The sequence below is a fragment of the Acinonyx jubatus genome, chromosome A1, assembly GCF_027475565.1.
Source record: "Acinonyx jubatus isolate Ajub_Pintada_27869175 chromosome A1, VMU_Ajub_asm_v1.0, whole genome shotgun sequence".
In the NCBI taxonomy this organism is placed as follows: Eukaryota; Metazoa; Chordata; class Mammalia; order Carnivora; family Felidae; genus Acinonyx; species Acinonyx jubatus.
In genome coordinates, this window is record NC_069380.1 from 168160216 (window position 1) to 168188177 (window position 27962).

The 27962-nt window shown below is 37.7% G+C and overlaps 1 protein-coding gene across 2 annotated transcripts; it reads left to right on the forward strand.

Moving 5' to 3' along the window:
* The first annotated feature begins 286 nt into the window (after positions 1-286).
* SLC25A46 (solute carrier family 25 member 46) lies at positions 287-27962 on the forward strand. Of its 2 annotated transcripts, none has more exons than XM_015073011.3 (8): positions 287-390; positions 4143-4185; positions 5494-5551; positions 8287-8364; positions 8815-8915; positions 14702-14758; positions 16002-16059; positions 25601-27962. In XM_015073011.3, the coding sequence occupies exons 1-8, from the start codon at positions 372-374 to the stop codon at positions 26177-26179; spliced, it is 993 nt and encodes a 330-aa protein (XP_014928497.1). In that variant the 5' UTR covers positions 287-371; the 3' UTR covers positions 26180-27962. The 2 variants fall into 2 exon arrangements, with proteins under 2 accessions (XP_014928497.1, XP_026892153.1); XM_027036352.2 differs by lacking the exon at positions 287-390 and adding an exon at positions 1121-1553.

Sequence of the window (27962 nt, forward strand, 5' to 3'; positions counted from 1 at the left end):
ATCACATCTTTAATCCAATCATTTCTAAGGAACAGAGAAATAGTTTTTATTGCCATGCTCAGTAATTAATTTGATATTAGTTGCCCGGTAATTTGTATTAGTACTCGAGTAATACTGGATACACTTATTAAAGGAGAGACTCAAAACACTTGCCTAAGCCACATATCAACCCAATTTAAGACCATCAATCCCCTCAAGATGAAGTTATCACTTTAAGGAAAGGGTCTCGTCTGGAAGATTAAGAATAGCACGTCATGATTCTCTTCTGAAAGCCCTCGGAATCCTGGACGTCCAGTGGGAAGAACAGACACAGGAAGAACCCATGGAAGACTTGCTCAGATCTAGGAAGAGCAGCTCTGCCCGAAAAGCCCATGGAACTGATGCAAACAGGTAGTAGAGGACTCTGTTCACAAGTCCTCTTGATTGTTCAACCAGGGTCTCAATTTTGAACAGTATCACTGCGCTTTACATACACGGAGTGATTTGGGTGTACCAGCAAAACAAACAAAACTATTTGTAGCCTTAGAAAAGCAAAATGCTTAATTTCTAAATCCGAGAGCAGTTTACATTCTTGGGAGGAGCGGAGGGTCAGAGGGTTTTCTCCACCGGCCGTCTTTTCTAATGCTTGGTCTGGCGGTCCATACTACCTTTGCGTTCATAGCGCAGAACCAGCCCGCTCAATAGATGCTAGCTAAAACGGCAAGTGCGGGAGGCGAAACTAGAGGGAACGTTACCAACACCCCACAACTCTAACCTCTAATAGCTCTCTCGCAGCGGGTGAGGCACTAGACCAATAAGGAAAAGAAAAGACCTAGATCTGAGGCCTTGGGGTGCAGCAGAACATTTCTGGCTGAGATCTCAGTGAGTCAGCTCCAGGGATGCGTTTGCCCCTCGGTAAAACAAACGTCTTTATTCGACCTCCGCTCATCCAAGCCGTCCCTCCGACTCCAATTCCTTTACGGTATCTCTTTGGTACAATGTTCCATTAACTCCACAGTCCTCTTCCCACCTCCTCCACAAAGACCGTTTCAAGGCTCGGTCCTTGGTTGCCTCCGCGTCTCCCTAGCAACCATCCCTCTATAAATCACCGGAAAAGGCTAAGATCACGTGCTCACCAAACTTCCGGGGTTGCAACGTGACTTCCGGTTGTCAGATTGCCCCAGACGCGGCGCCGGCGACGAAGAAGCCGTGTGGCCCGAGGTCGCGGTGGCCCTAGTGGTGGTGGGCTCCGGGGGGCTCGCCTCATCCTGCCCCGTCTCCGATGCATCCGCGGCGCCCGGACGGATTCGATGGCTTGGGCTATCGAGGCGGTGCCCGGGATGAGCAGGGCTTTGGCGGCGCCTTCCCTGCCAGGTCCTTCAGCTCCGGGTCGGACCTGAGCCACTGGGTGACCACTCCCCCAGACATCCCCGGTAGCCGCAACCTGCACTGGGGAGAGAAGAGCCCGCCCTACGGCGCGCCCGCCCCCTCCACCCCGCTCGAGGGCCCCGCGGAGGAACCGTTTCCCGGCGGCAGCAGCGGCGGCGGCGGCGGCGTGCAGGGGCAGAGCAGCGGTGAGGGACGTGGGAGCAAGGCAGGGGTGGGTGGAGTGGCGGAGCCGCGGCTCGAGGCCTGCAAAGCGCGGAAGCCACGCGGAGGGTGCCGCCTTCGGTGCCGCTGGGCCTATCGCGCGCCACACCCTCTGCCCTCCTTTCGTCCTCTGCCCCCTGCAGTGGGCCTGCTCCCTCTCCCTTGCAGAAACCTTTATTCCGGGATCACCTCCAGAAAAGACACCTGCCTTAGCTCTGGTCTGCGCAGTAGGAGTTTCGAAGGGTTTGGGTGTATTCCATCCCATGACCTAAATCAAGAAGGAAGGAAATTATTTACTGTTCACTGGGAATTATGTGAACAGTAACCTAATTTACCGACAGCTTTATTTCTTTGAATTGTGCTTTGTGTTCAGGAAAGTTTTTCAGCACTGACAGGCTTGGATTCAAACCTGGCTCTATTTAAGTGTTAAATGAGGTGTAAGTAATGCTTAGTACAGTTTGAGCATATAGGAGGCTAAAAAGTATTCGTTTCCTTTCCTTTATCTTTTAATCATAGGAATTGTGTCTATTTTCTAGACGCTGAAACTACTATGTTTTCCACCTCCTGCTTTCCTATTTTTCACCTACAAACTTCACTAAATAGTAAAAAACACTGAGACCATTTCAAGACTTTGGAATCAAGACCTAATTATTCTCTGCAGGATGTCAGAAGACCAGTGTTATAATTACAACACTGATCTAAATATTCTCACCTTTTTAATACATAAAATGGAAATAATAACTGCCTCTCCCCATTTTGAAATCATTAGAATAATAGGCTAAATCATTAAATATTAAGTATATTTTAGATATGTTTATTCTCATTTCTTTGGTTTTAATTTGGGAGTACAACAATTTTTATTTGATTTGTGTTAACTGAGAGGAATAGACTTTAAATATCATCTAGGAGCAAATGAGGATGTGGAAGAAGATCCATGACTTACACAGTGTCATACAATTTGCTTTTTCAACCTGTCTCGTTTTCTTTCTGTAGGTCCCAAAAGGAGTACTGGGAAGTTATAAATTAAATAATTCAAAATGCACATATGATTGCTATACAGTCACCTTCTAAGGCAGCAAAGCTGAGGGTTTTTCATCTTTTCATAATTCATGCTTTGATGGTTACAATGAGGAGGAACTCTTAATGAAACCAGGGGGGTGTTTTGCAGCAGTTAAGAGGCTGGTGATGATAACTCTGCAAGAGTAGAAGACTAAGAGACTTACACAGCTAACGAAAATAAACATTTCTAACACTTCCCAGAAAATATCAGTGGCATTTTCTGCTAATATCGGGGATGATCTGTACACGCAAAAAGGAAAAAGCTGAAAGAAGAAAGTATCTGAGTTGGCAAAAGAAACTTCCATCTGGCTTGTACATTTTTCAAGGCAATAGCTAACCACATAGTTTGCCCAGGGACCTGTTTACATGGCCTTATTCTAACTAACGAAATAGTGAGGGTATTGCTTCATTTGAAAGAGCAAAGAGGAGAGAGAGAAAAGAGGATGAGACAGAAAAATTATCCCTTGTGAATATTGTATTATAGTAGAAATTGTATATCTAGTCCCTCGAGATTGTGATATTTCACCATCATGATTTTGAGTTGCTTAGCCAAGGAGAAAGTTTTTTGTTTTGACATATCCATAGGAATGTTTCCAGCTGTAAACTTTTCTAAGATGATAGAAATGCCATCAGCAGTAGCACACATGTATCCACTAGCCTGTCGCAGAGACCTAATTAAGCAGCTATTCTCAAAATATTTAAAACCTGGGGAGAGAGAAGAGACCCTTATTCACCTCTTTTGATTACCCTAAGTACTGTTAATTTAATACTTTTGAGGTGTTTCACTTGCGACTGTTGGTTCAACATAGATGCTTTCCACCAATAATAGTAAATGACTAGTTTTACAAGACCGGAGGTAAAGTTGTTGGCTGGTATAGTATCAGAACCTTCTTTAGAAAAAAAATTAAATTGTTTTTAGTTAGAATTTGAAAACTGGTAGTCCTTAAATTCTATCTGCAGACATGTTTGATTTGGCCTACCCAGTATGTTAGTGCTTTTAAAAATAGCTCCCTCCCATGGGCGCCTGGGTGGCTCAGTCGGTTAAGCATCCGACTTTGGCTTAGGTCATGATCTCATGGTTTGTGAGTTCAAGCCCCATGTTGGGCTCTCTCCTGACAGCTCAGAGCCTGCAGCCTCCTTCAGATTCTGTGTCTCCTTCTCTCTCTGCCCCTCCCCAACCTGTGCTCTGTCTCACTATGGCTCTCAAAAAATAAGTAAACGTAAAAAAAAAATAGTTGCGAATATTTTAAATTTGGAAGATACTATGTAAAAACGAGAATACTGTTTTAGGAAAAATGACAGTTTAGAAACCCTGGGCCCACAGTCCCACATCTCAACAATGAAATGGAGCTGAAGAGTGGTTCTGCCTTTTAACTTCCCACAGCTTCCCTGGCCCATATCAGAATTTGACTTTGGGATGTGGAATTTAAATAAATATTGTGTTAATAAAAGAAATTTTTTTTTACAGTAAACCTAAATATTGGTTATGAATAATGTTATTTCTTCTGTTTTAGAGCAGTTGAATAGATTTGCTGGATTTGGTATTGGCCTTGCAAGGTAATGTTTTATCTAAAGATTTTTAATTTAAGTTTTTATTTCAAGTGTTTTCTGTAATATATAATATTAAATGATTAGTATTGCTTCCTTCAGATTCTTTGGAGCAGTTGATTAAATGTTGAATAATATTTTGCAGAAAAATTATTATTTAAAATCTACAGCTTGATTTGTTTTGAGGAAGAATAGAAAATAGTCATTCAATTTTGTAATCAGAAAATAATTTTGTAAGTTTTATTGTAACAACTTTCATGTGTCTATCCAAAAAATCTGATCTAATCTCCTCCAAGACAAAGTAATTTTGCATTGAAACTTTCCCTAAACATTCTAAATATAATATGATATTTAGCAACATAGAGTCTAGGTCTTGCTTACAATCAGCTTTTAATAATACCATTATTTTTTTTTAATGATCATTTTGTGAAAGAAAAGCCCCCAATCTTGACTATGTGATCTTTAGTGAATATTATTCCAGATACATCAGATTTGCACAAAGAGTTTATTGCATGCCAGAATAACTCATTGTTTTAAAATTTTAACCAAGAAAAAAATGATTTTATTTGCATAATTAGAGCATTAATGTAAATAGGAACAAAACTGTGTTAAAGTTTTCTTTCTGCTATAGTTAATTTTTCTTTAGCCTCACTGTTTATACTTAAAGCTGTTGTTCATTTGATGTATTATTTATATATGTGTGTGTGTGCATACCTGCTGTGTCTCTGTCATTGTTAGTATGTTAGCCCGCAGTTGTACTTATTTTGTGGTGATTCTTTCAAAGAAATATTTGATACCCAAAATAGTAGTCAATTAACAGTCATTGAAATCCTTATCACTTAAATATAGTGTACCTCAAAACTAAAACTTACAGAATGGGGCTAATGAAGAATAGATGACTCTTCTGATAGGAACTCTGTTCATAGGACATTTTCTGGGGGAAAAAAAGGAAAGCATTTAAGTTGTCTAGGAAAGGAGTTTGCCAAATCAGGCATACGGACATGTAGTTTCATCTTTAGACTATACATATCAATATTCTATGTTATTTCCTTTGCTTACCAGTTTGCAGATCTGTCTTTAATTCTTTTCATATTGAATTTTATTATTGGTAGAATGATTTGCAAGCATGTCTAGCCTTTTTTTAATTATTATTATTTTTACTTTTAGCATGGGAAACATAATAATGTGTGATTCTTCAAGCAAGAATAATTTCAGATACATGTTATAAATTAAGTTTTGGCCATACACACACACACACACACACACACACACACACACACACACACACACACATATACATAAATTGTTCTTTCATAGTCTCTTTACAGAAAATGTACTGGCCCATCCTTGCATTGTCCTGCGCCGCCAATGTCAGGTAAATGTACTTTTCTTTGACCTTCTAAACATTAATACCAACTCTGATTTAAAATACAGAGCTCAGATAAATGGCTGAGACTATGTAACAATTATTCCATGTGAAATGTACCAGAATCTACAATATACCAGTCTCAAACATTTTGGTCTTGAAAACCCTTGGGTTGTAAAAATTACTGAGGTCTCCAAAGAACTTTTGTTTATATGAATAATATCTATCAGTCAATATTTACCACTTCAGAAATCAAAACTGGGAAAATTTTAATATATATTCCTTGACTTCATTAAAAACTAATAAACCCATTAGATATTAACATAAATAACAGTTTTATGAAAAAATAATTTGTACTGTTTTGTAAATATCTTTCCTATCTTACATAATAGAAGACAACCAAATTTTCATATCTGCCTCTGTAGTCAAATCTGTTGCGGTACATTGGTTTTGAAAGAAGAAAGTCTAAACTTATACACATTATATATTTGAAAATGGAGTGTTTTATATCTTTTTTAGATAATTGGCAGATTTTGTTGTTTGTTAGTACACCAAAACTTAATAAGTAGTAATATATTAAGGGTTATTTACAATCAGAAATCTGAGGTATAAGTTAACTTTTTGTACTCTCTAACATTAAAATCTGTTGATCTATACTGCATGTTGAATGGATTTTTTTATCCATTTATGATTCTATAACATCATGTGTTGGTTATTTGAAAAATACTAATTTACTGAGTTCTTTAGATCTTTTAAATGTTAAGATATCTGGATTATACTGTGTGTGTGTGTATATATATATATATATATAAATCGTCATTAAATCACTACCAATCCCACCAGAAATGAGTTCCAGTATTGGTAAGTTCTTGATGGTAGATGCAGGTTTTCCACAATTCTAATTTTTGCTTGTGAAGTCAAATTTATCATTGGCAAAACAGTGTCCGTTTTTTTTTAAATCAACAGGCCCACTGTGTGCATTTTATTTTATTTTATTTAAAAATTTTTTTTCCAACGTTTTTTATTTATTTTTGGGACAGAGAGAGACAGAGCATGAATGGGGGAGGGGCAGAGAGAGAGGGAGACACAGAATCGGAAACAGGCTCCAGGCTCCGAGTCATCAGCCCAGAGCCTGACGCGGGGCTCGAAATCAAGGACCGCGAGATCGTGACCTGGCTGAAGTCGGATGCTTAACCGACTGCACCACCCAGGTGCCCCCACTGTGTGCATTTTAAAAAATATATGTCTGTCTCGGGGCACCTGGGTGGCTCAGTCATTTAAACATCTGACTCTAGGTTTCAGCTCAGGTCATGATCTCCTGGTTTTGTGAGTTTGAGCCCTGCATCAGGCTGTTCACTGATAGTGCAGAGCCTGCTTAGGATTCTTTCTCTCCCTCTGTCTCTGCCCCTCCCCTGCTCACACTGTCTCTCTCTGTCTCTCAAATAGATAAGCTTAAAAAAAATAATAGAATAAAAACATGCCTGTCTCAAGTGTTAATAACTATTGTCTGTCAGTTTTTCCAGAAGAAATGCTGCTGCATGAAAAAAGTGGCTAGTTCAGCTTGCAACTCCATCAGACAAGTGCTTTTCCTCACAACAGCCATAAGCCATCTTACTTTATGATCAACACAGAGAATATTAATTTAGAAAGATGTAATTCAAGAAACGAGATTTTATGAAATTAATATATTTTACTGTTTTGCCACAGACATTCTTTAGTGAAAGTGGCTTTTTTCTCCTTCCAAGTGAGTGGGATGAAGAATACAAAACATACAAAAATATAGTTTGCTGCCAGCTGCCTTGATGCACGCTAAGGAATTAGCAATTTTACCCACCATTGTTTTGCACTATTATTGAAAATATCAACACGATAAAAATAATGATGCCTTAGTGTCATTAAGAAAATAATTTTGAACTTGTAAATCCCCTGCAAGGCCCCAGGGGGTGAGTGGACAACACTGTGGTAAAAAGCTTCTATGACCTAATTTAATCTTCTGTGAAAATTGAGTTAGAAAGATATAAATAATTACAGATTAAACTGTTCATGCTTAGAACCCCCCCCCCCTCACAAATAGTCATTAACAGCATGGACAGTGTGTATCCCCTAAAACTGGATTTCAGACATGTTTTACAAAGCAGCAGTGTCACATTGTGATCCACTGTATACATCTATATGAGTAACTTAAAAAAGTGTTTTATGGAATACCATTAGAATGTGTGATGCATTCTAATACTTTCTTTTTTGTTATTTCACTTAGTAAGTATTGGTTCTGACCCCCTTTACTGATTTCCTAATTTATCAATTATTTATAGCTTATAGTATGAAAAATCCTTGCTATTAGGAGACATGAGTCTCCTGTTTCCTGAATTCTTCATGGTTCATTGTGTTAAAAGGCATGAATGTTTTGCTACATGGAATGTAATTCTAGTGTTTATGGAAACATAAATATCAAACAGCATGGGCTTCTTTATCATATATTCTACGTTACTGTGTATACTGTGTTATATATATATATATAATATATATATTACTGTGTTATATATATATATAATATATAACCATATGTACTGTAGTTGTAATAAGTTATTCCATGTACTTTTAAGAGTAGTAATTTTGTTTATGTGTAATTACTGATGACTTTAGAATTGAACTTTTGTTTATACTGTGACTCCATCGTATATCTTTCATGGCTTGGTTATTTCTTAAAACTAACAAAAAATAATTACTAAATATCTTTTTTACAGGTTAATTATCATGCTCGGCATTACCATCTCACTCCATTTACAGTCATCAATATTATGTACAGCTTCAACAAAACTCAGGTAAGAATTAGTCTGTAGGTTCTATTAAAGTTATTTATAATGTAAGTACCATTTGGCCTTTGTAATACAGCAAGAATAATTTCTTTTAATTTAGTTAATAAAAATATTTTAACTCTTGTACTAAAATTTAATGTAACATAGTAATTATATCTTTTAATGTCACTGAACAATCAATAAATTCACGTCTTTGCCAAAATTAATTAAAAATTAGGGATATTTAATCAATATTAGGGATTTAGTTAATCGGAGTGTTCAGATTTGCCTAAATGTAGGCCACTGGACAAATGTTAAAATGATAGGAGTTAATGTAGTTGTAGTTCTTTACTAAAATGTCTTAGAATAATGCTTTATTGGCATATATTAGTAAACATTCAAGGACAAATTTTATTAAGACCTCTCTGTCTCTTATTCAGGCACTAACGAAATAACAGTAAATTTTGTTCATTTTAGGGACCAAGGGCCCTTTGGAAAGGAATGGGCAGCACGTTTATCGTCCAGGGAGTCACGCTTGGAGCAGAGGGAATAATCAGTGAATTCACACCTTTACCAAGGTACCTTTTTGGCATCTTTTCAATATTAGTTTCATATTAAATTTTGACAAAATACGATAGTTTGTAAAAATACCTTGACTTTGAAAAGTTGTCTAAAGTAGCTAGGAAAAGAAACAGACTAAAATTAGTTCTATCTTACTGAATGAGTATATGATAAAGAAAATGCTTCCTGGTCTAGTATCTATTGAGATTGGTCATTCAGCTCCTACTGCTGTTTCAGCAACTCTCTACCGAGGAACAAATATGAGTATATGAGCAGTTCTTACTGTTGAAGTAGCCACTTGGATAAAGGAGACACATGTAAGCAAATTATAGTACATCATGATTAGTACTGTGATTAAACAAACTCCTTCTAGTGTCCAAGGGACACTTTGCATTAAGTTATTGGCAAGGATTTCAAAAAAAAAGAACTGAAATCTGAGCTGTATGTTGAATTATGAGTAGGAATTGATTTGTCAGAGAGGGAGAACATTCCAAGTAGAGGTGACAGCAAACCCAATTTAATGGATGTCGGAAGGTCTGGGTAATAAGTGTCTTGTGCTTAAAATATTAGACATTTATGGGGTGGAATAACAGGAAGAGAGGCTGAGATGCTCGATTGAAGTGTGGTTGTGCTTTGTAAGGGACTGTGGCTTTATTCTCTATGGAGTTGGGAATCTCAGGTGTTTGTTTCAGTTTATGGGTTCTTTGGTCAAGGATTTACTCAAGTGACAGTGTTAAAAAAAAAAAAAAGGCGGGGGGGTGACTGGTGTAGCCAGAGACTTGTAAAGAACTGTTACAGTAATCTAGGCCAGACTGAGAAGTCTTAAGTGTGGAAAAGAACAGAAAGGGATGAGCTGGATATACAGGTTTTTTGTTTTTTGTTTTTTTTTTAATTTGTTTATTTTGAGAGAGAGACAGCACGAGTGGGAGAGGAGTAGAGAGAGGGGGAGAGAGAGAGAATTCCAAGCAGCCTCTCACTGTCAGCGCAGAATCTGATGTGGGGCTCGAACTCATGGAACTGTAAGATCATAACCAGAGCCAAAACCAAGAGTCATATGCTTAACTGACTAAGCTACCCAGGTGCCCCTGGATAATTTTTCTGATAAATCCCAAGTGTTAATTTATTTATGTAGCTAATATTTCCTGACTACTTACTATGTGCTAGGTCCTGTGCTGGAAATCTGGTATACAGTGAGGAGAAAAAACAAAAGGTACCTGAGACCATGAAGCTTAGAATCTAGTAATATAAGGGACATTAAGTAAAATTAAGTAAAATAATTTGACTTAATTTACATTAAGTAAAATAATCTTACTTAATTTACATTAAGTAAAATAATCCTATTAATGAATAAATAACTACAAATTGAGATTTGTTCCCTGAAGGAAAAGAAAAGGATCTGTGAAAATGTTAAAGGTTTAGGAACAGTGTCCCTAATAAAATAACACATCAACTGACATCTGAATGGTGATTAGGAGGCTGAGGCCCATTTGTGTGAAGACACTGTCACAAGGAGAACATGGAGAATTCAGGTAATTAAGAGAAAGCTCAAATGGCTGAAGCTCAGAGAGCAAAAGAGAGAGCAGTGTGACAGAATGCTGAAGAGGGAGGTGAGACCCAAGTGTATGACGTTTAGGCCACTTTAAGAATATTGAAGCGTTTTAGGTCAATGACATGACCTAAAGACATGAAGAGAGGTCAGTGACATTATCGGATTTATGTTTTTAAAGGATCATTGCAAATGGAGATGAAAGTATTATAGGAGGACCAAACTAGGTAAAAGGATACATATTCACATGCTATAACATTAATCTAGGTGACAAATAATGGTAGCTCAGACCATTGGGTGGCATCTTCTGAGATAGATCTAAGTGGATACTTTTGCAATATATTTAGGTAAAATTGATGGAACTTGGTGATAGACTAGGGATGGTAGGTGATAGAGGAGGAGCTATCCTCAATGACTCCTAGGATTTTGGCTTATGTAACTAGATGTCAAATAAAGCCATTCTCGGAAGTACAGCATATTTTTTTATTTAATTCTAACTTTTTTGGAGCAGGGTTGACCTTTCTTAGGGGAAAGCTTAGTCATAGCAGACAAGGAAGCAAAGCAGTAACCCAAAGTGATTCACAGATTTGATTCACACGAGAGGAATGAGCTTTGGGGCTCTCCTAGACTGAAGTGCCTTAACTGCACAGTGATCAGTAGATAGAACAAGTGAGACAGTATGGATTCACCAATATTTACATTTTTATACTCATTTTGATCCATCTGAGAGAAAAAGAACAAATCTGTAGTGTCCATTAAGTCATCAAGCTTAGAGTTTTGCAGTATTACTTCTTAAAAAAAAGTATATATAACTCAGGATCATCATCTGTGATCTCTTTCTTTATCTAGTGCCCAGATCCCTCCCTTGTCCTCCCATAGATCTTCTCCAAGGTGGAGTGAGTGAGACTATGTGTTACTCTACCCTGAAGTACCCTTTACTTTCCTGTAGGATTTCTCATATTCATGTAAGGACCACCTGTAACCAAGATTACCTGTGTAGTTCAGTCTTTCACAAAACCCATTTGGTTGATCTCCAACTTCATTTGACTCATTATTTGTAGTTTTACCAATATAAATACCTAGCAGTTTCTGCTTATGTTATCTGTTTCTTTTAACCATTCCTCTGAATTCACTAACTTTGAACATATTCTGTTTTAAACACAATGAAATCTTTCACCAATTAGGAGATTTCCCTTTGATTAACAGTTTCTAGTTGGGGAACACAGTAGAGTCTAAGAGTAGGAAAGAAAGATCATAAGCTTGATATTGGACAAGTTCATTTTTAGACGCTTTGCCATATCCAGGGAGACTTATCAGGAGACAGATGATACACATGGTTGATGTAGAGAAATTTAAACTGAAGGTAATCGATTTGGGAGGTTTTTGAAGCCATCATCTTGGATGACATTGCCTTAGGAAGGAGCATAATATATAAAATAAGAAGAGGGCCTGATCATTTAGGAACTCTAGAATAGGTGGCTGGACTAAGAAAATACTTCAGCAAAGGAGTCAAAAGTAGAGATTAGAAGGGAGGAGAAAAATCCAGAAGATTGTGGGGGGATAGTGGAATACAGGGACAGTGGGCTTCAAGAAGAAGGGAAGAACCTGGGGGCTGATGGCCATTGAAAGGGCAAATTAGGTATATACAACATCCAGTGTTCATCACAATCCTTAGTACCTATCCTCCTGCCCACTTCCCCTCCAGCAACCCTCGGACTTAAAAATGTCCATTGGATTTAGTGGCATGGAGGTAAGGGGGACCTTGACAAGAGCTGTTTTTGTAAAATAATGGAGTAGAAGCCAATTTGGAGTGGGTTCAGGGGTGAGTGGGGAGCTTAGGATGTGGAAATAGCAAGTTTAGAAAGTTGGCTGTGCAGAGGAAAGGTGAAGAGAAGTAGCTGAAAGATGGGTTTGGTTGAGGGAAGATTTTTTTTTTTTAGGAGGTCAGCTATCTGAACATATGAAAATAAGAGATAATGGTAAGTAAAGGCTATTTAAAAATAGAGTTATTTAAAATTCTGTTGCTTTTGTGTATTGATTATGCATGGGAACATGTATATCAATCTGTCAGATGGAGAAGTATTTTAAGAAAAAGCAAGTCATTTCTCTTAATTTTGTTGCTCTTTTTCAAGGGGAGGTTTTGCTTGTGAAAATAGTGAGTTAAATATATTTACTCATCTTCTGGTATTTCTGGTAATGAAATAGAAAGAAGTGTAATCACAAGTAGATTTTTATACTACTGTCTTTCCTGAAGCATTTAAATGTGCTAATTTAGATTTCTAGAGCTGTGGCAATAAGTTTTACCCACAGATACATACTTGATTCTAAATTTCATTTTCCCCATTTTTACTAGTCTTATTGATGTTAAGAATTGGCAACAGTGATTAGTATTGTATTCAGTCCTTACAGAAATACAGATCACAGACCCATCTGTCTATAATGTTAATGATGATTTCATCCTTAAAATCAATGTTATAATCCCCTTTGATACTTTCTGAGGCCATGAGAAGAGTAATAGCAGTGCCCTGATGATTTACAAACCACGTAGCATATATTGTTTTACAATCATAAAGTCTCTGTCAAAAATTGGGAAGCTTCATCTTTTTTATATTTTTCATCTAAATCACTGGTTGTGATCTCAGCTATATTTTTCTGCGGCTGTTCAGGCCTAATATAATAGTCTTAGTATTAATTCAATCAGAATGTGACCCAGAAACCTCTCTAAGGTCTTCTTAATCAGAGGTGGTTGGGCTGTTTTCTAAAAGTTTTTCTGCGAATCTTTCATTTTCTTAAAAAGTCCACATACCACCTATGTTATAATTGTATGGACTTTGTTTTTAGAAGACTTATTAGTGATTATTTTCTGCACCTTTAAATATAAAATATATCTATTTCCTACCTCCTTATATTCACTCCTTTCAAATAGAAAATGTTTTCTCGGCTTCCTGCCATGGCCGTGGTACAGTGGTGCCCATTCCCTCAGGGGAATGGGTCACATTGTGATTAAATTAATACTAAGACTATTATATTAGGCCTGAACAACCACAGAAAACTATAGCTGAAATGACCACCAATGATTTAGATGAAAAGTATAAAAAAGATGCACTGCAGACAGCAGTTCTCCTCGTTTCATGCTTTATTTTGACTTGGCAAACCCCTTCTTGTTCTCCTGCCTCGCCCCCTTCTCCCGTCTCCTGTCCCTCTCTCTGCCTTCTCATTTTATTCTGCCTCCTCACTGATTTTCCCTTTTGCTCTCATTCCATATTCTTTTCTCCTTTTTGACTTTTCTCTTGAAACAGCTTTCTCCTTTTTTGTGTTTGTAGCTCAGCTCTCGTATTTTTCTTTTTCCTTTTCTGGTTTCCACGGGTAACCTAAATAGCAGGAAGCACACAGTCCTCAACCTTACTTCCAGACCTGGTGTCTTGCGTGTCTCCTGATCATGTCCCCGTGGGTCTTCTTACCTTCATTTGTCTCATAAGTAAAACAAATCGGACCACCACTGTTCTGCCTACGTCACAGGATGCCTTCTTGTATCAAATGAGATGACAGGCAGTGCTGGCAGAGTGTGCAGACTTCAAGTCCCAGAGACCTGGGTTTAGAACCCAGTTCCATCACTAAGTAGTTGTATGGCTTTGGGTGAGTTATGAATCCTCTCCGAGCCTATTTCCTCATCGATGAAATGGGGATAACAGGGTCATTGTGAGAGTCAGAAATAATTCACGCAAAGCACTTTGCACAGTGCCTGGCATACAGTAGGTCACACAATTGATGTCATCAGAGTAAGGCAAGACACTTTGGAAATTCAGTGCTACGCAAAGGTTGTGTCATTCATTCTGCATTACAGTTACTTGATTTTGTTTTGTTTTTAAATTCTCATTCTTAGTTATTTTTTAAAGCTTTTTCTTCCTTTAGCCTATTCATTGTCTCCTCCTCTCCCCAACAATTCTTTCTTCCTCAGCCTGTCATTTTTATATCTCCTTCTTTAAGTTTTCATATTATTTTTTATAATCAGTTATAGCTCTTCCTCCTCTGTCAGCCCCTTCCTGCAGCACATAGAAAAACAGCTGGGATTTTTTTTTTTTTCTTTTTAAACCAACATAATTGTTTAAGTGTGTGCCAGAAAGGAAAATGTTTACATTAGAATATATTTCTCCTACAGATTTTTTTTAATTAAAATGGATTTCCTTTTTGAAAATCAGGCCGATTCAAGGTGTTTCAAATAACATGGCTTTTGTTTTATTCAAATTTATTTTTTAGAGAGATTTCACATAAATGGAATCCTAAACAAATAGGAGAACACCTTCTACTGAAATCGTAAGTATCAAAAGTGGCACTAATATTGAAAATTTCCATTAATTTTTATAGTGTTTAGGACTGAAAAAAAATCTTAGTATGGTGAAGAAAGAGCAATAAGATATTTGTGGGACTAGAACTTCAAAAGGCAAATAACAGGAATGAACGAAGAATAAAATCCTGAAATACATACATTATCTTTAAAATAATCTTTCTAATTTGAAAGGCTGAAATCACAACCTAATTTTTATCTGTGTTCTTAGGAAGTTAGCAAAGGTCTTCAGTTTGTTTAACCCAAATTGCCGGAAAAATTATCATTTAATTATTAAGCAGAGACAAAAATTTATCTGTAAAGTGATGAGCAAATTCAAACCTTAGCGTTATTAAAATGTAGTCCTAAAGTCACTTAGTGATTTTACAACACTGACCATTTTTGTAGATTAGAATTTTACTCTTCACTTTTTAATTTTTTTTGAAGATTGTGAATTGGAAATCCCCCAGCTTGCTGGCTCCCTCTGTGGGACATTCCAGCACATTATTACTTAGGATGTTCCATTCACCTTGAAAACTACTACTTGCCAGGACCTGGCCCCATAGGGTTAGGTAAGTCCCACCTTGATATTATTTTAAATAACTATATTTTGCAGGCTTGCAAAGTTGTAATATTACTATGTCTAAATAGTGGTGATAAGAAACAACTTTGCAAAGCTGTACAATATTGTTTTTTAATAATAAAAGGGGACTTGACTCACCATTGAAGACTGGCTTAGCTCTGCTGGGTGGGAAATCTGGGAATGGATAATGAGAATATATAGGATAATAGCAGAACAGTTTACTTGTTCAAATGTCACTAAAAAAGCAGACAATGGAATGGATCCCTCATCCTAACTTCTAAGTATCAGATTTATAGGCTACATTGGCTATGTGCAGGTAGACAACAAGGCTACATTAGCTATGTGCAGGTTGGACAGTGAATCATAACTAAGCATACGTTTTAGTGGTTTAAAATAAAATCTGTTTTCCTTGCAGCCTTTCCCTGTGTAAAATTTAATACTTAAATCTTCATTGCCAGCTGTTGAATAAGGCATCTTATAGATATTAATAGTTGAAGTAGATACTAACAGGCTATAGATATTAATTGTTGAAACCCTTAAATATATTCAGGCTTGAATATAAATTATGTTGATATATTACAGTCGATACTAAACATGTAGTGGAAGCATGTGGTTTCCATGTACTGATAAATTTGTTTTAATTTCTACAGCCTCACTTACATGGTGGCAATGCCTTTTTACTCAGCAAGTCTGATTGAAACAGTACAGGTGAGCTACTCTTCGTTGTCATTTTTTAGTTAAAAACATTTTTTGGAATACTCAATATATTATTTATATCAGATTCTGATTGTATACCAGACAAACTTATGACAGTATCCTTTTAAAATTTGTATGTCACAGATAGCACACATATCTCAGAGATTATATTCTAGGCACACTGTTGGTGTGGATCTTTCCTTTGCACACTTACTTCACACTTGTAGTTTTAATTTTTTATCCTTTCAATAGGCAGCTGTACTCTTCATTCAACTGTCTCAGACCCCAGCCTATGACTTACTCTGAATACAAAGAACCTATAGGGGTTGTTCTGTTTTGTTTTTTCAACCTTTTAAGACACTTAATGTACAACTCAAATGCTTATGGCTTGTCACTGGACAGTAAATTGCTAATTACCTGAGCATAAAACATGCTGGAGAATCATACTAACAGTGATCAGGTAGTCCCATTTGTAGTCTACTAACAGTATTCTTTTTAAATATGCCTTTTAAGGAACATTTGATGCCATGGCATGTTAAGTACTACAGAGCTAAAGCAGTCTCCTGTCAGCATTTTAAAGCGTTTTACCATTTCTAACCACATGGTGGTGCTTCAAACACATTGTATTAATGTACTTCTTTTATTTATTTATTTATTTATTTATTTATTTATTTATTTATTTATTTATTTTAATTTAAATTCAACTTAGTTAACATACAGTGTAGTCTTGGCTTCAGGAGTAGAACCAGTGATTCATCTCTTACATATGACACCCAGTGCTCCTCCCAACAGATGCCCTTCTCAATGCCCATCACCCATCTAACCCATCCCCCAACCCACCTCTCATCTAACAACCCCTAGTTTGTTCTCTGTATTTAAGAGTCTCTTATGGTTTGCCTCCCTCTGTATGTTAATCTTATTTTCCTTCCCTTCCTCATGTTCATCTGTTTGGTTTCTTAAATTCCACATTTGAGTGAACTCATACATTTATCTTTCTCTGACTGACTTATTTCCTTCAGCATAATATAGTGTAGTTCCATCCACATTGTTGCAAATGGCAAGATATCATTCTTTTTGATCGCCAAGTAATATGCCAATGCGTATATACACCATATCTTCTTTATCCATTCATCAGTTGATGGACATTTGGGCTCTTTCCATAATTTGGCTCCGGATAGTGCTGCTATAAACATTGTGATGCATGTGCCCCTTTGAATCAGCATTTTTGTATCATTTGGATAAATTCCTATTAGTGCAATTGCTGGGTCATAGGGTTGTTCTATTTTTAATTCTTTGAGGAACCTCCGTACTGTTTTCCAGTGTGGCTGCACCAGTTTGTATTCCCACCAACAGTACAAAAGGGTTCCCTTTTCTCTGAATCCTTGTCAACATATTTTGTTTCCTGAAGTTGTTCATTTTAGCCATTCTGACAAGTGTGAAGTGTTATCTCATTGTGGTTTTGATTTGTATTTCCCTGATGATGAGTGATGTTGAGCATCTTTTCATGTGTCTGTTAGCCATCTGAATATCTTCTTGAAGAGTCTATTCATGTCCTCTGCCCATTTCTTCAATGGATTATTTGTATTTTGGGTGTTAAGCTTGGTAAGTTCTTTATAGATTTTGGATACTAACCCTTTATCTGATACGTCATTTGCAGATATCTTCTCCCATTCTGTCAGTTGCCTTTTAGTTTTGTTGATTGTCCTTTGCTGTGCAGAAGCTTTTTATCTTGATGAGGTCCTAGTAGTTCATTTTTGCTTTCATTTCCCTTGCCTCCAGAGACATGGCAAATAAGAAGTTACTGTGGCCGAGGTCAAAGAGGTTGCTGCCTCTTTTCTCCTCTATGATTTTGATGGTTTCCTGTCTTGCATTTAGGTCTTTCATCCATTTTGAATTTATTTTTGTGTACTGTGTACGAAAGTAGTCCCATTTCATTCTTCATGTCGCTGTCCAGTTCTCCCAGCACCATTTGCTAAAGAGACTGTCTTTTTTTCCATTGGATATTCCTTCCTGCTTTGTTGAAGATTAGTTGGCCATATGTTTGTGGGTCCATTTCTGAGTTCTCTGTTCTATTCCTTTGGTCTATATGTCTGTTTTTATGCCAGTACTTGTCTTGATGATTACAGCTTTGTAATACAGCTTGAGGTCTGGAATTGTGATACCTCCAGCTTTGGTTTTCTTTTTCAGGATTGCTTTGGCTATTCAGGGTCTTTTCTGGTTCCATACAAATTTTAGGATCATTTGTTCAAGCTCTGTGAAGAATGCTGGTGTTATTTTGATAGAGGTTGCATTGAATGTGTATATTGCTTTGGGTAGTGTTGACAATTTAACAATATTTGTCCTTCCATGAGCATGGATTATTTTTCCATTTCTTTGTGTCTTTTTCAATTTCTTTTATAAGCTTTCTATAGTTTTTAGCATCTAGAACTTTTACCTCTTTAGTTAGGCTTATTCGTAGGTATCTTACGGTTTTTGGTGCAATTGTAAATGGGACTGATTCCTTGGTATCTCTTTCTGCTGCTTCATTTTTGGTGTATAGAAATGCAACCGATTTTTGTGCATTGATTTTATATCCTGTGACTTTACTGCTCTAGTAGTTTTTTGTTGGAATCTTTGGGTTTTCCCAGTCAAACGAGCATCCTGCCATCTGCGAAGAGTGAAAGTTTGATTTCCTCCTGGCCAATTTGGATGCTTTTTATTTCTTTTTGTTGTCTGATTGCTGAGGCTAGGACTTACAGTACTATGTTGAACAACAGTGATGACAGTGGACATCCTTGTCGTGTTCCTGACCTTAGGGGGAAAGCTCTCAGATTTTCCCCATTAAGGATGATGTTTGCTGTGGGTCTTTCATATATGGCTTTTATGATTTTAAGGTGTGTTCCTTCTATCTCTACTTACTTGTATACTTGCTCTTTATCAAGAAACGATACTGTATTTTGTCAAATGCTTTTTCTGCATCTATTGAAAGGATTGTGTGGTTCTTATTCTTTCTTTTATTAATGTGATGTATCACGTTGATTGATTTGCAAATATTGAACCAGCCCTGGAAGCCCAAGAATAAATCCCACTTGATCATGGTGAATAATTCTTTTGATGTACTGTTGAATTTGATTTGCTGGTATCTTGTTGAGAATTTTTGCATCCAGTTTCATCAGTGATAGTGGCTTATAAGTCTCCTTTTTAGTGGGTCTTTGTCTGGTTTTGGAATCAAGGTGATGGTGGCTTCATAGAATGAGTTTGGAAGTTTTCCTTCCCTTTCTGTTTTTTAGAACAGTTGAGGAAAATAGGTATTAGGTCTTCTTTAAATATCTGGTAGAATTCCCTGGGAAGCCATGAGGCCCAGGACTTTTGTTTTGGGGGAGATTTTTGATAACCGCTTCAATTGCTTTGCTGGTTTTGGGCCTGTTCAAATTTTCTGTTTCTTCCTGTTTGAGTTTTGGTAGTGTGTGAGTGTCTAGGAATTTGTCCATTTCTTCCAGATTGTCCTGTTTATTGGCATATAATTTTAAATAGTATTCTCTTATAATTGTTTTTCTGTGGTGTTGATTGTGATCTCTCCTCTTTCATTTGTGATTTTATCTATTTGGGTCCTTTTATCTGTGTTATTTCCCTTCTTCTGCTGGCTTTAGGCTTTATTTGCTGCTCCTTTTCTAGCTCCTTTAGGTGTTGTGTATTTGGGACCCTTCTTGCTTCTTGAGATAGGCCTGAATTGCAATGTATTTTTCTCTTAGCACTGCCTTTGCTGTATCCCAAAGGGTTTGGACTGTCAGTTTTTATTTTCATTGACTTCCATGTATATTTTAATTCCTTCTGTAATTTCCTGATTAATCCATTCATTCTTTAGTAGAATGTTCTTTAACTCTATGTATTTGAGGCCTTTCCACATTTTTTCTTGTGATTAGGTTTCATAGTTTTGTGATCTGAAAACATGCATGGTATGATCTAAATCTTTTTGTACTTGTTGAGGGCTGATTTGTGACCCAATAAGTGATCTGTTCTGGAGAATGTTCCATGTGCACTTGAGAAGAATGTGTATTCTGCTGCTTTAGGATGAAATGTTCTGAATATATCTCTTAAGTCCATCTGGTCCAGTGTGTCATTAGTAGCCATTGTTTCTTTGTTGATTTTCTGCTTAGATAATCTGTCCATTGTTGTAAGAAGAGTACTAAATTCTCCTATAATTATGGTATTATTATCAATAAGTTTGCTTATGTTTGTGATTGTTTTATATATTTGGGTGCATACAAGTTGGGGGCATAAATATTTATAATTGTTAGCTCTTCTCAATGATTAGACCTCTTAATTGTAATATAATGCCCTTCTTTATCTCTTGTTACAGCCTTTGTTTTAAAATCGAGTTTGTCTGGGGTGCCTGGGTGGCTCTGTTGGTTAAGGATCTGACTTCAGCTCAGGTCATGATCTTGCAGTCTATGAGCTCGAGCCCCACGTCGGGCTCTATGCTGACAGCTCAGAGCCTGGAGCCTAATTTGGATTCTGTGTCTCCCTCTATTTCTGCTCCTCCCCCACATTCATTCATTCATTCATTCATCCTCTTTCTCTCTCTCTCTCTCAAAAATAAATAAATAAACATTTTTTTAAAGATTAAAATAGAGTGTCTGATAGAAGTATGGCTACCTTGGCTTTCTTTTGTTCTACATTAGCACGATAGATGGTTTTCCATCTCTTCACTTTCAGTGTGCAGGTTTACTCAAGTCTGAAATGAGTCTTTTGTAGGCAGCACATAAATGGATCTTGTTTTTTTAATCCATTCTGATATCCTTTATCTTTGATTGGAGCAGTTAGTCCATTTACACTCAGAGTGATTATTGAAAGATACAAATTTAGTGCCATTGTGTTATCTGTGGATTTCATGTTGATGGGGATGTTCTCTGGTCCTTTGTAGTCTTTGCTGCTTTCCATTCACAGAGTCCTCCTTAGAATTTCTTGCAGGGCTGGTTTAGTGGTCATGACAAGTTTCAGTGGACGGGTCTGCTACTGGACCCTTATGTGTCTATCCTGGTAGGTAAAGCACCTTTTGTCCCTAGCTGCTTTCAGAATTCTCTCTCTTTATATTTGGAAGGTTTCACTGACATATCATGGGGTTGACCTGTTTTTGTTGTGTTTGAAGGGAGTTCTCTGTGCTTCTTGGACTTGGATGTCTGTTTCCTTCCCAAGATTAGGGAAGTTCTCAATTATTTGTTCAGATAAATCTTCTGCCCCTTTTCTTGCTCTACTTCTGGGACTCCTATGATATGGATATTGTTTGGTTTCATGGAATCACTTAGTTCTCTAATTCTCCCCTCATGATCTAATAATTTCCTTTCCTTCTTTTTTTTCAGCTTCACTGTTTTCTATAATTTTATCTTCTATTTCACCTATCCTCTCCTCTGCTTCTTCATTTCTTGCTGTCACCATATCTAGTTTTTTTTGCATCTCAGTTATAGCATTCTCTAATTCATGACTATTTCTCAGGTGTTTGGTCTGCAGCAAAGGTTTCTCTGGTATCTTCTCTGCTTTTTTCTAAGCCCATCTATTAGTCATATGACTTTTGTTCTAAATTATTGTTCAAATATTTTGTTTCTATTTTGAGCAAGTATCTGGCTTGATTTCTTCTTGACCTTTCTTTTGGGGAGAATTCATCGGTCTTGCCATTTTGGCTAAGTTTCTGTCTTTGTGTGTCTTACAAGCTTGTTATGTGTCCTGCACCTAAGAGTACTGCTACATGAAAAAGGAATTGCACACAGTCCAGGGCCTGGCACTCCAGGAAGTGTGTCTGGTATATGTTGCATGCACTCTGCTGTTGCATTTTGGCTGCTCTATCCCACTTGTCAGTCCTCTACAGAGCTCCACCTTGCTGGCAGTGGTGGAGTGTTTGGACCTTTAACTAGGTGTGCAGTGATTTGTTTGTTGAGGTAGCATGGGGAAAAAAAAGTGTGGGGGAGCCTGATCCCATAAAAAGAGAAAAAGGAAAGGGGAGGAAAGGAAGCCAAACAGAGAATCAAAAAACCATAAGCCTGATTCCAAAGAAAGAGGGAGAAAAAAAATGAAGAAAAATAAGCAGAAGAAAGGAGAACAGAACAAGAATAAATTTTTTTAAAAAGCCTGATCAAAAAATATATATAATAAGAAATGACAAAAAACTAATCAGAAACTGTGACCCTGATTCCAAAGAAAAAAAGAAGCAGAAGGAAAGAAAGAGAGGAAAAAGAAAAAAAAAAGTCTGTTAGTTCCTGGGGCTGGTGGCTATGCTGGTCTGGAGGAGAGGCCGGCTGCATTGGGTCAGTCAGTCTTGCCCCAGTAAATAAGCAGTTGCCAGACGTGGAGGGGCAGAATTTGGGTTGCTCTCTGAAGTCCCAGCATTTTGGTATTGGAGGAAAGATGGCATCACCCCAATCTCTCGTTCTTGGACTGGGGATCTCAACCCCTGCAGTTCAGGCAGCCCTTAAAGAATAGCGAGGACCGTCAGCTTACCCTGCACCTCAGTCTTCCTGAGCCTTTCCTTTGGCACTCGGCTGGGATTCAAACCTAATGTCTTGAAGGACCTGGCACCATGTGAGTCCACTCCCATCCTCTGGAGTAGAGCCTCTCCACCCAGCTGATGAAAGGCCTTTGGCTGACTCCTGCGGGGTCTTTTGTCCTTGGGGAGGCAATAAGCCCTTTTCCGAAAGTATTCCAGGAAGTGGACTGTTCTCTCCCAGTGCACCCCGAAATTCCCACACCACACTATGCGCTCCAGGGCCAGCTCTCTCCTCTCTAGGAGCATGGCCCATGGCTCCGCTCCAGACAAAGTTGTGCACTTCCTGAACCTTGGAGTTTCAGCTCCAAAGCCTGTTTGCAAACAAAGAACTGGGACACTCCGTGCTTTTGTCTGCCCAGTCCATAGTCCAGAGAGGTTTTCCTCTTGTGCTAACTTGATGCCACACTTTTACAACCCCTCTCTCTTTCTCTCTTTTTTGTTTCTCCACAGAAAGGGTTCCTTCTCCTCCATAGCTCTGCTGCTTTATCTCCCCCATTCACATACACACACATAGGTCCTGCCGAGCTGTTTCCCTCCAACTGTGGAGATCCTTCTGCCACTCCGCAGATTGATTTCCTGGGTGTTCCAAGTGATCTGACCTCAATGCAGCTGTCTTTGGGGGACAAGGAAAATCCAGGTCCCCCTACTTCTCTGCCATGTTAACTCTCCCCAGAAGGTTACCTGTTGAAATGAATGTGGGAGAAAGGTGACATCCAAGGTCCCCTCCAACCTCAGTCTTGTTCACTGGATCAACCTAGCACCGATTATAGGACCAGAAGAAGAGCCAAACCCACTCACTGTCCCTGTGAAAGCTTCTCTTGGTTGGCCATAGAGCAGGTGCCAGAAGGCAGGTTGGTGGGGCAGTGGGCAGAAGGAGGGGGCTGATAGCCCTGAGGAAATTTATGACAATGGCCACTGAGCAGGTGCAAGACCGTGTCAGGGGGTGGAAGGTAGGGGTATAATGGGGAGGCAGGGGTCCAGCGGTGAGGACAGAGTGTACAGTGAAAAGGAGCCTGGGCAGCAAACGGGGCCTGGCTGTGCAGTGTATTAATGTACTTCCTACACTTAAAACTATAAGATGAAGATAGTTTTAACTTCACTGATACACAAAATCCAGTTAATTGTATACCGCCTATTTTCGGTCTCCAACACTAGGTCCTCTGGCTTATTTTTTGTCTTCAGTGTGTATGGATTTCCTCTCTATGAAAACCTTACTGGATCAGCCTTTGCTTTTCTAATTACTCTTTTCCACTTATCCATAAGATGGGAATAGTATTTTAATAACAGTTAAAACAATGAGATGAGTTGTCTATGTAAAGTGCCCAGCTCGCTGTAAGTTAGTTTGGTTTTTTTACCCAATATCCAGCCCCTGCTTTCCCTTGCTCTGGGTTCCACCTGGAACTCCTTTTGACTCCTTTCGTCTGGTTTTTCTAAAAGTCTATCTTCTTAGAGTATTTCTCTCTTGAACGTTTTCCTCTTCCTTCAATAACCTCTTTGCCATCTCTTCTGCTGCCTTCCAAGGTGTAACCTTTTTATCCTGTATTCTCTGCTTCTTATCCTATATTCACTATCTGGTAGAACTCATTTATTCTCATGAATCATTTTACCTCTAATCTCTAGCTGAATTAAATCATCTCCATCTCAAACTCAACTCATGTAAACAGTCTCATCTTATTACCCTGACAATTAGCTTCTTTTTGAGCCTCTTCTCCTTTTCTGTTAGTGGTACTATTGTTGTCTTTACCCTGAAGACTTAAAATTTTAGTTTTAATTTTAAGGAGTCTTGATTTTTATGTTTCTGTCATCCTTTATAACCAATCAGACATACATCTTTTTCTGACTTTAGCAAGTGTCTGAGATTTGTCTGTTTCTTCCCACTATGAGGCAACCGTTATCCTTTCAATGAATGCCACATCCTCAGATTACTACATTAGCTTCTCTCTTCCTACTCCGTTCATGTTCAGTGGTTTTTTTCCCCTTCTGGGGACCCAGCTCAGATTTCTGAGAATACTTTTTCCCTTGAAAATATACATTTATATATAGATCTCCTGTAGAACTTCTCCTGAAGCCCTTAAATATGAACTTAGTAGTGATCTATTGTCTTCATTAAAAATCCCTGATCTAGCCGCTGCATCTTAAAGTCATTCTGAACACTCCTGCCATTGTTCTCAAGTTGCAGTGCTTATACCCTTTTGCTAATTAAAGATCTGTGTTGAATCATATTTCCTAAGATCAGCTGTAGAAAGGCAGAGACGTTGTAGATGATAATAACTAACATTTACTGAGTGCCTCTGGAAGCCAGGCCTTTTTTCCTTTAATATGTCCAGCAATCATGTGCATAAAAGCTAGGTAGTACTAATCCCATTTTTATAGAATGGTCAACTGATTCTTAGGAGAACTAACTTGCCCAAAGTTATATAAGCAGTAGGTAGTGGATGCAGGGTTTAAACCTGTACTTAAGAATTCCAAGCACCAGGGGCGCCTGGGTGGCTCAGTCTGTTAAGCGTTTGACTCTTGGTTTTGGCTCAGGTCATGATCTCATAGTTCATGGGTTCAAGGCCCACATTGAGCTCTACCCTGACTGCGCAGAGCCTGCTTGGGATTCTTTCTCTCCCTCTCTCTCTGCCCCTCACAGTCTCTCTCTCAAAATACATAAATAAACATTAAAAAAAAAAAAACAAAAACAAAACTCCAAGCACCATACAAACCCTTTAGATGTCCACTAGCTGTTGCTTTTCAAAATGAGTCCTAAGAACTCATTTGAGTTCTTGAGGGTGGGGGAACCACATGTGCCCTGTCCACATTTCCTCTCCTTTCCCTTCCCAAAAAGAATAGCTCCCAGCTTCACTGCTCTGTTATGGAATTTCATTTGAAAAAAGAATCTAATACCTAGGTAACACTTGAAGTTTGCAAGCCATTGGTGTTTTCCCTCTGTGGTCAATAAATTAGGATTTAAGAAGGGACCTAAAACAAATCATTTCTTGTGGCAAAATAAGCAAGTATTAATTTTTACACATTTCATCATTTTTATTTCAGAGTGAGATAATACGAGATAACACTGGAATCTTGGAGTGTGTTAAAGAAGGAATTGGAAGAGTGATGGGCCTAGGGGTGCCTCATAGCAAACGACTGCTTCCGCTTCTTTCCTTGATCTTCCCCACTGTGCTGCATGGGGTTCTGCATTACATCATCAGCTCAGCCATTCAGAAGTTTGTCCTGCTAATTCTAAAGAGAAAGACATATAGTAGCCATCTAGCTGAGAGCACTAGTCCGGTGCAGAGTATGTTGGATGCTTATTTTCCAGAACTTATTGCTAACTTTGCTGCCAGTCTTTGCTCTGATGTTATACTTTACCCATTGGAAACAGTTTTGCACCGCCTTCACATTCAAGGAACACGCACAATCATTGACAATACAGACCTTGGCTATGAAGTGCTTCCAATTAATACACAGTACGAGGGTATGAGAGACTGTATCAATACTATAAGGCAGGAGGAAGGAATGCTTGGTTTTTATAAAGGGTTTGGTGCTGTTATAATACAGTACACACTGCATGCAGCTGTTTTACAGATTACCAAAATTATTTACTCTACCCTTCTTCAAAATAGTGTGTGAGACCTCAGTTCCTGGTTAGTCTAAAAGACATAATCTGGGTACTTTGTTATGAAATTATGTGGGATAAAAGTGAAATACTGGGGGAAAGTGGATTAGAAAGTGAAACTGGTAAAAAAAAAAAAAAAAGCCCATGCTGATTATATTGACCCTTCTTTTTTTAAAAGGTATAGGTATATATTTGGATGGAAAATATCCCAAATTTGAAAACTCAATGAAAGTAACACTTGTGAATTGAATTCTAGCTAATGTAGCACTCATGCTAAACTAAAAAGACCCTGGGCAGAAGCAAAAATTTGTCAGCAAACGTAAAACAATATTTCACAGAGCTAAGTTTATTCCATCTGACTTCAATATTTATTAGAAATTTATTTCACCTTCTAGATTGACATTGGTATGTCATCCTTAATCTAGTGTATAGTATCAGGATAGTTTACCTTTAAACAAATAAACTGTGTCATCTGTGGTAAAGATGAGAAGGACTAGATTTGGCAGTGTGTAAGCAGGACTTGAAGAGTTTTAAATTGCATTGTCCCTGTACAACTTTTTAATGGCTGAATATTTATTATATAAAGCCATTTATGTGCACACATGTAACTCGGAATTTCCTTCATCTCTATAAAGTTTCCACTCTTAGATCAGCTTATTTCATAAAATGAATACTTACTGCTTGAATATCAGAAGAAAACATTAAAGACAAGGTACCCAAAAGATGTAAGGCAAACAACCTACTTGTCCATATCCAAACCCAGCGTTTCAATGCCAGCAACTGAAACATCCGTCATATGTTTATAAAGTTTGATTTGCTTACCTAGATATGTGAATCATCAGTCTGGTTTTAGACCACTCGTAAGATAGAATAGAAAATAATCATGACAACTATTACTGTTTGCACATTTACGGATTGTGTACTGAAAGAAATGTTCCTTGCCTTATATTTCTGATTTGTCTTAGAGGAGAGACAATTAAAATTCACATGGGAATTTGTGCCTCTTGCCTTTTGTATAGTCATCATTAAATAATGGCTTCAGTTTTTATTTTATTCTATTTTTTTTTGTAGTTTCATTCTCCAAACCAGATCTACATAAAGGGAAAAGCAAGTTTATCCTTATCACCTTTTATTTAAACTTGTTTGGATGAATAACAAAGGAAAAATAAAAACTTTAAAGGAAGCTTGTCCTTGCTTTTTATGAATGAGGAAAAGAAGTAAATCTCAAAAAATAATAAGCAAAAACATTGTTATCAGTTTGTTAAAAAAAAAATCTTCCTGTTAAATTGAAGTTGGTGGGTGAGGTTCTTGTATAATAAAATAATAAGCATTTGACTGACCCAAACTTAAACATTTTAAAGTTTCATTTCCTCACATGAATGATTACAGTTTTACCACAAACTGTTTAGCACACAAACGCAGTGACTGCACTGGTGTTGTCCAATCTAGAAGGTACACAGACTGAGATTTACTTGCTAAGTGTCAGCAAAATAGTTACTTTTTGTGATTAATAGTTTTAGAACCAAAAAATGATATCCCCAAAGTGCCAAACAGTATGTAAGTAGCAATTTTCTCTACAATCTCATGTGGTAGGTGTGTATGTTTTTTTTTTTTAAACTATAAGTTTTCCCTTTCTAAATTCCACCAAGAGGGGAAAATAAAACACCACTGATCACGTGTTGTACTTTGCAGTTAATATTTTGGGTTATGGTTTACTTTGCCTTACCTATGACACCTAAATTATTTCCAATGCTTTGAACTGCTAAATAAATTTTTAGATGTTTATAAACTGTCCAA

Bases quoted from the DNA above. Each gene is read 5' to 3' on its own strand.
- SLC25A46 (XM_027036352.2), top strand. From the start codon at position 1,262: ATGCATCCGCGGCGCCCGGACGGATTCGATGGCTTGGGCTATCGAGGC. The intron at 14,759-16,001 runs GTAAGTATCAAA...TAATTTCTACAG, and splicing joins GAACACCTTCTACTGAAATC to CCTCACTTACATGGTGGCAA. The intron at 16,060-25,600 runs GTGAGCTACTCT...TTTTTATTTCAG, and splicing joins GTCTGATTGAAACAGTACAG to AGTGAGATAATACGAGATAA.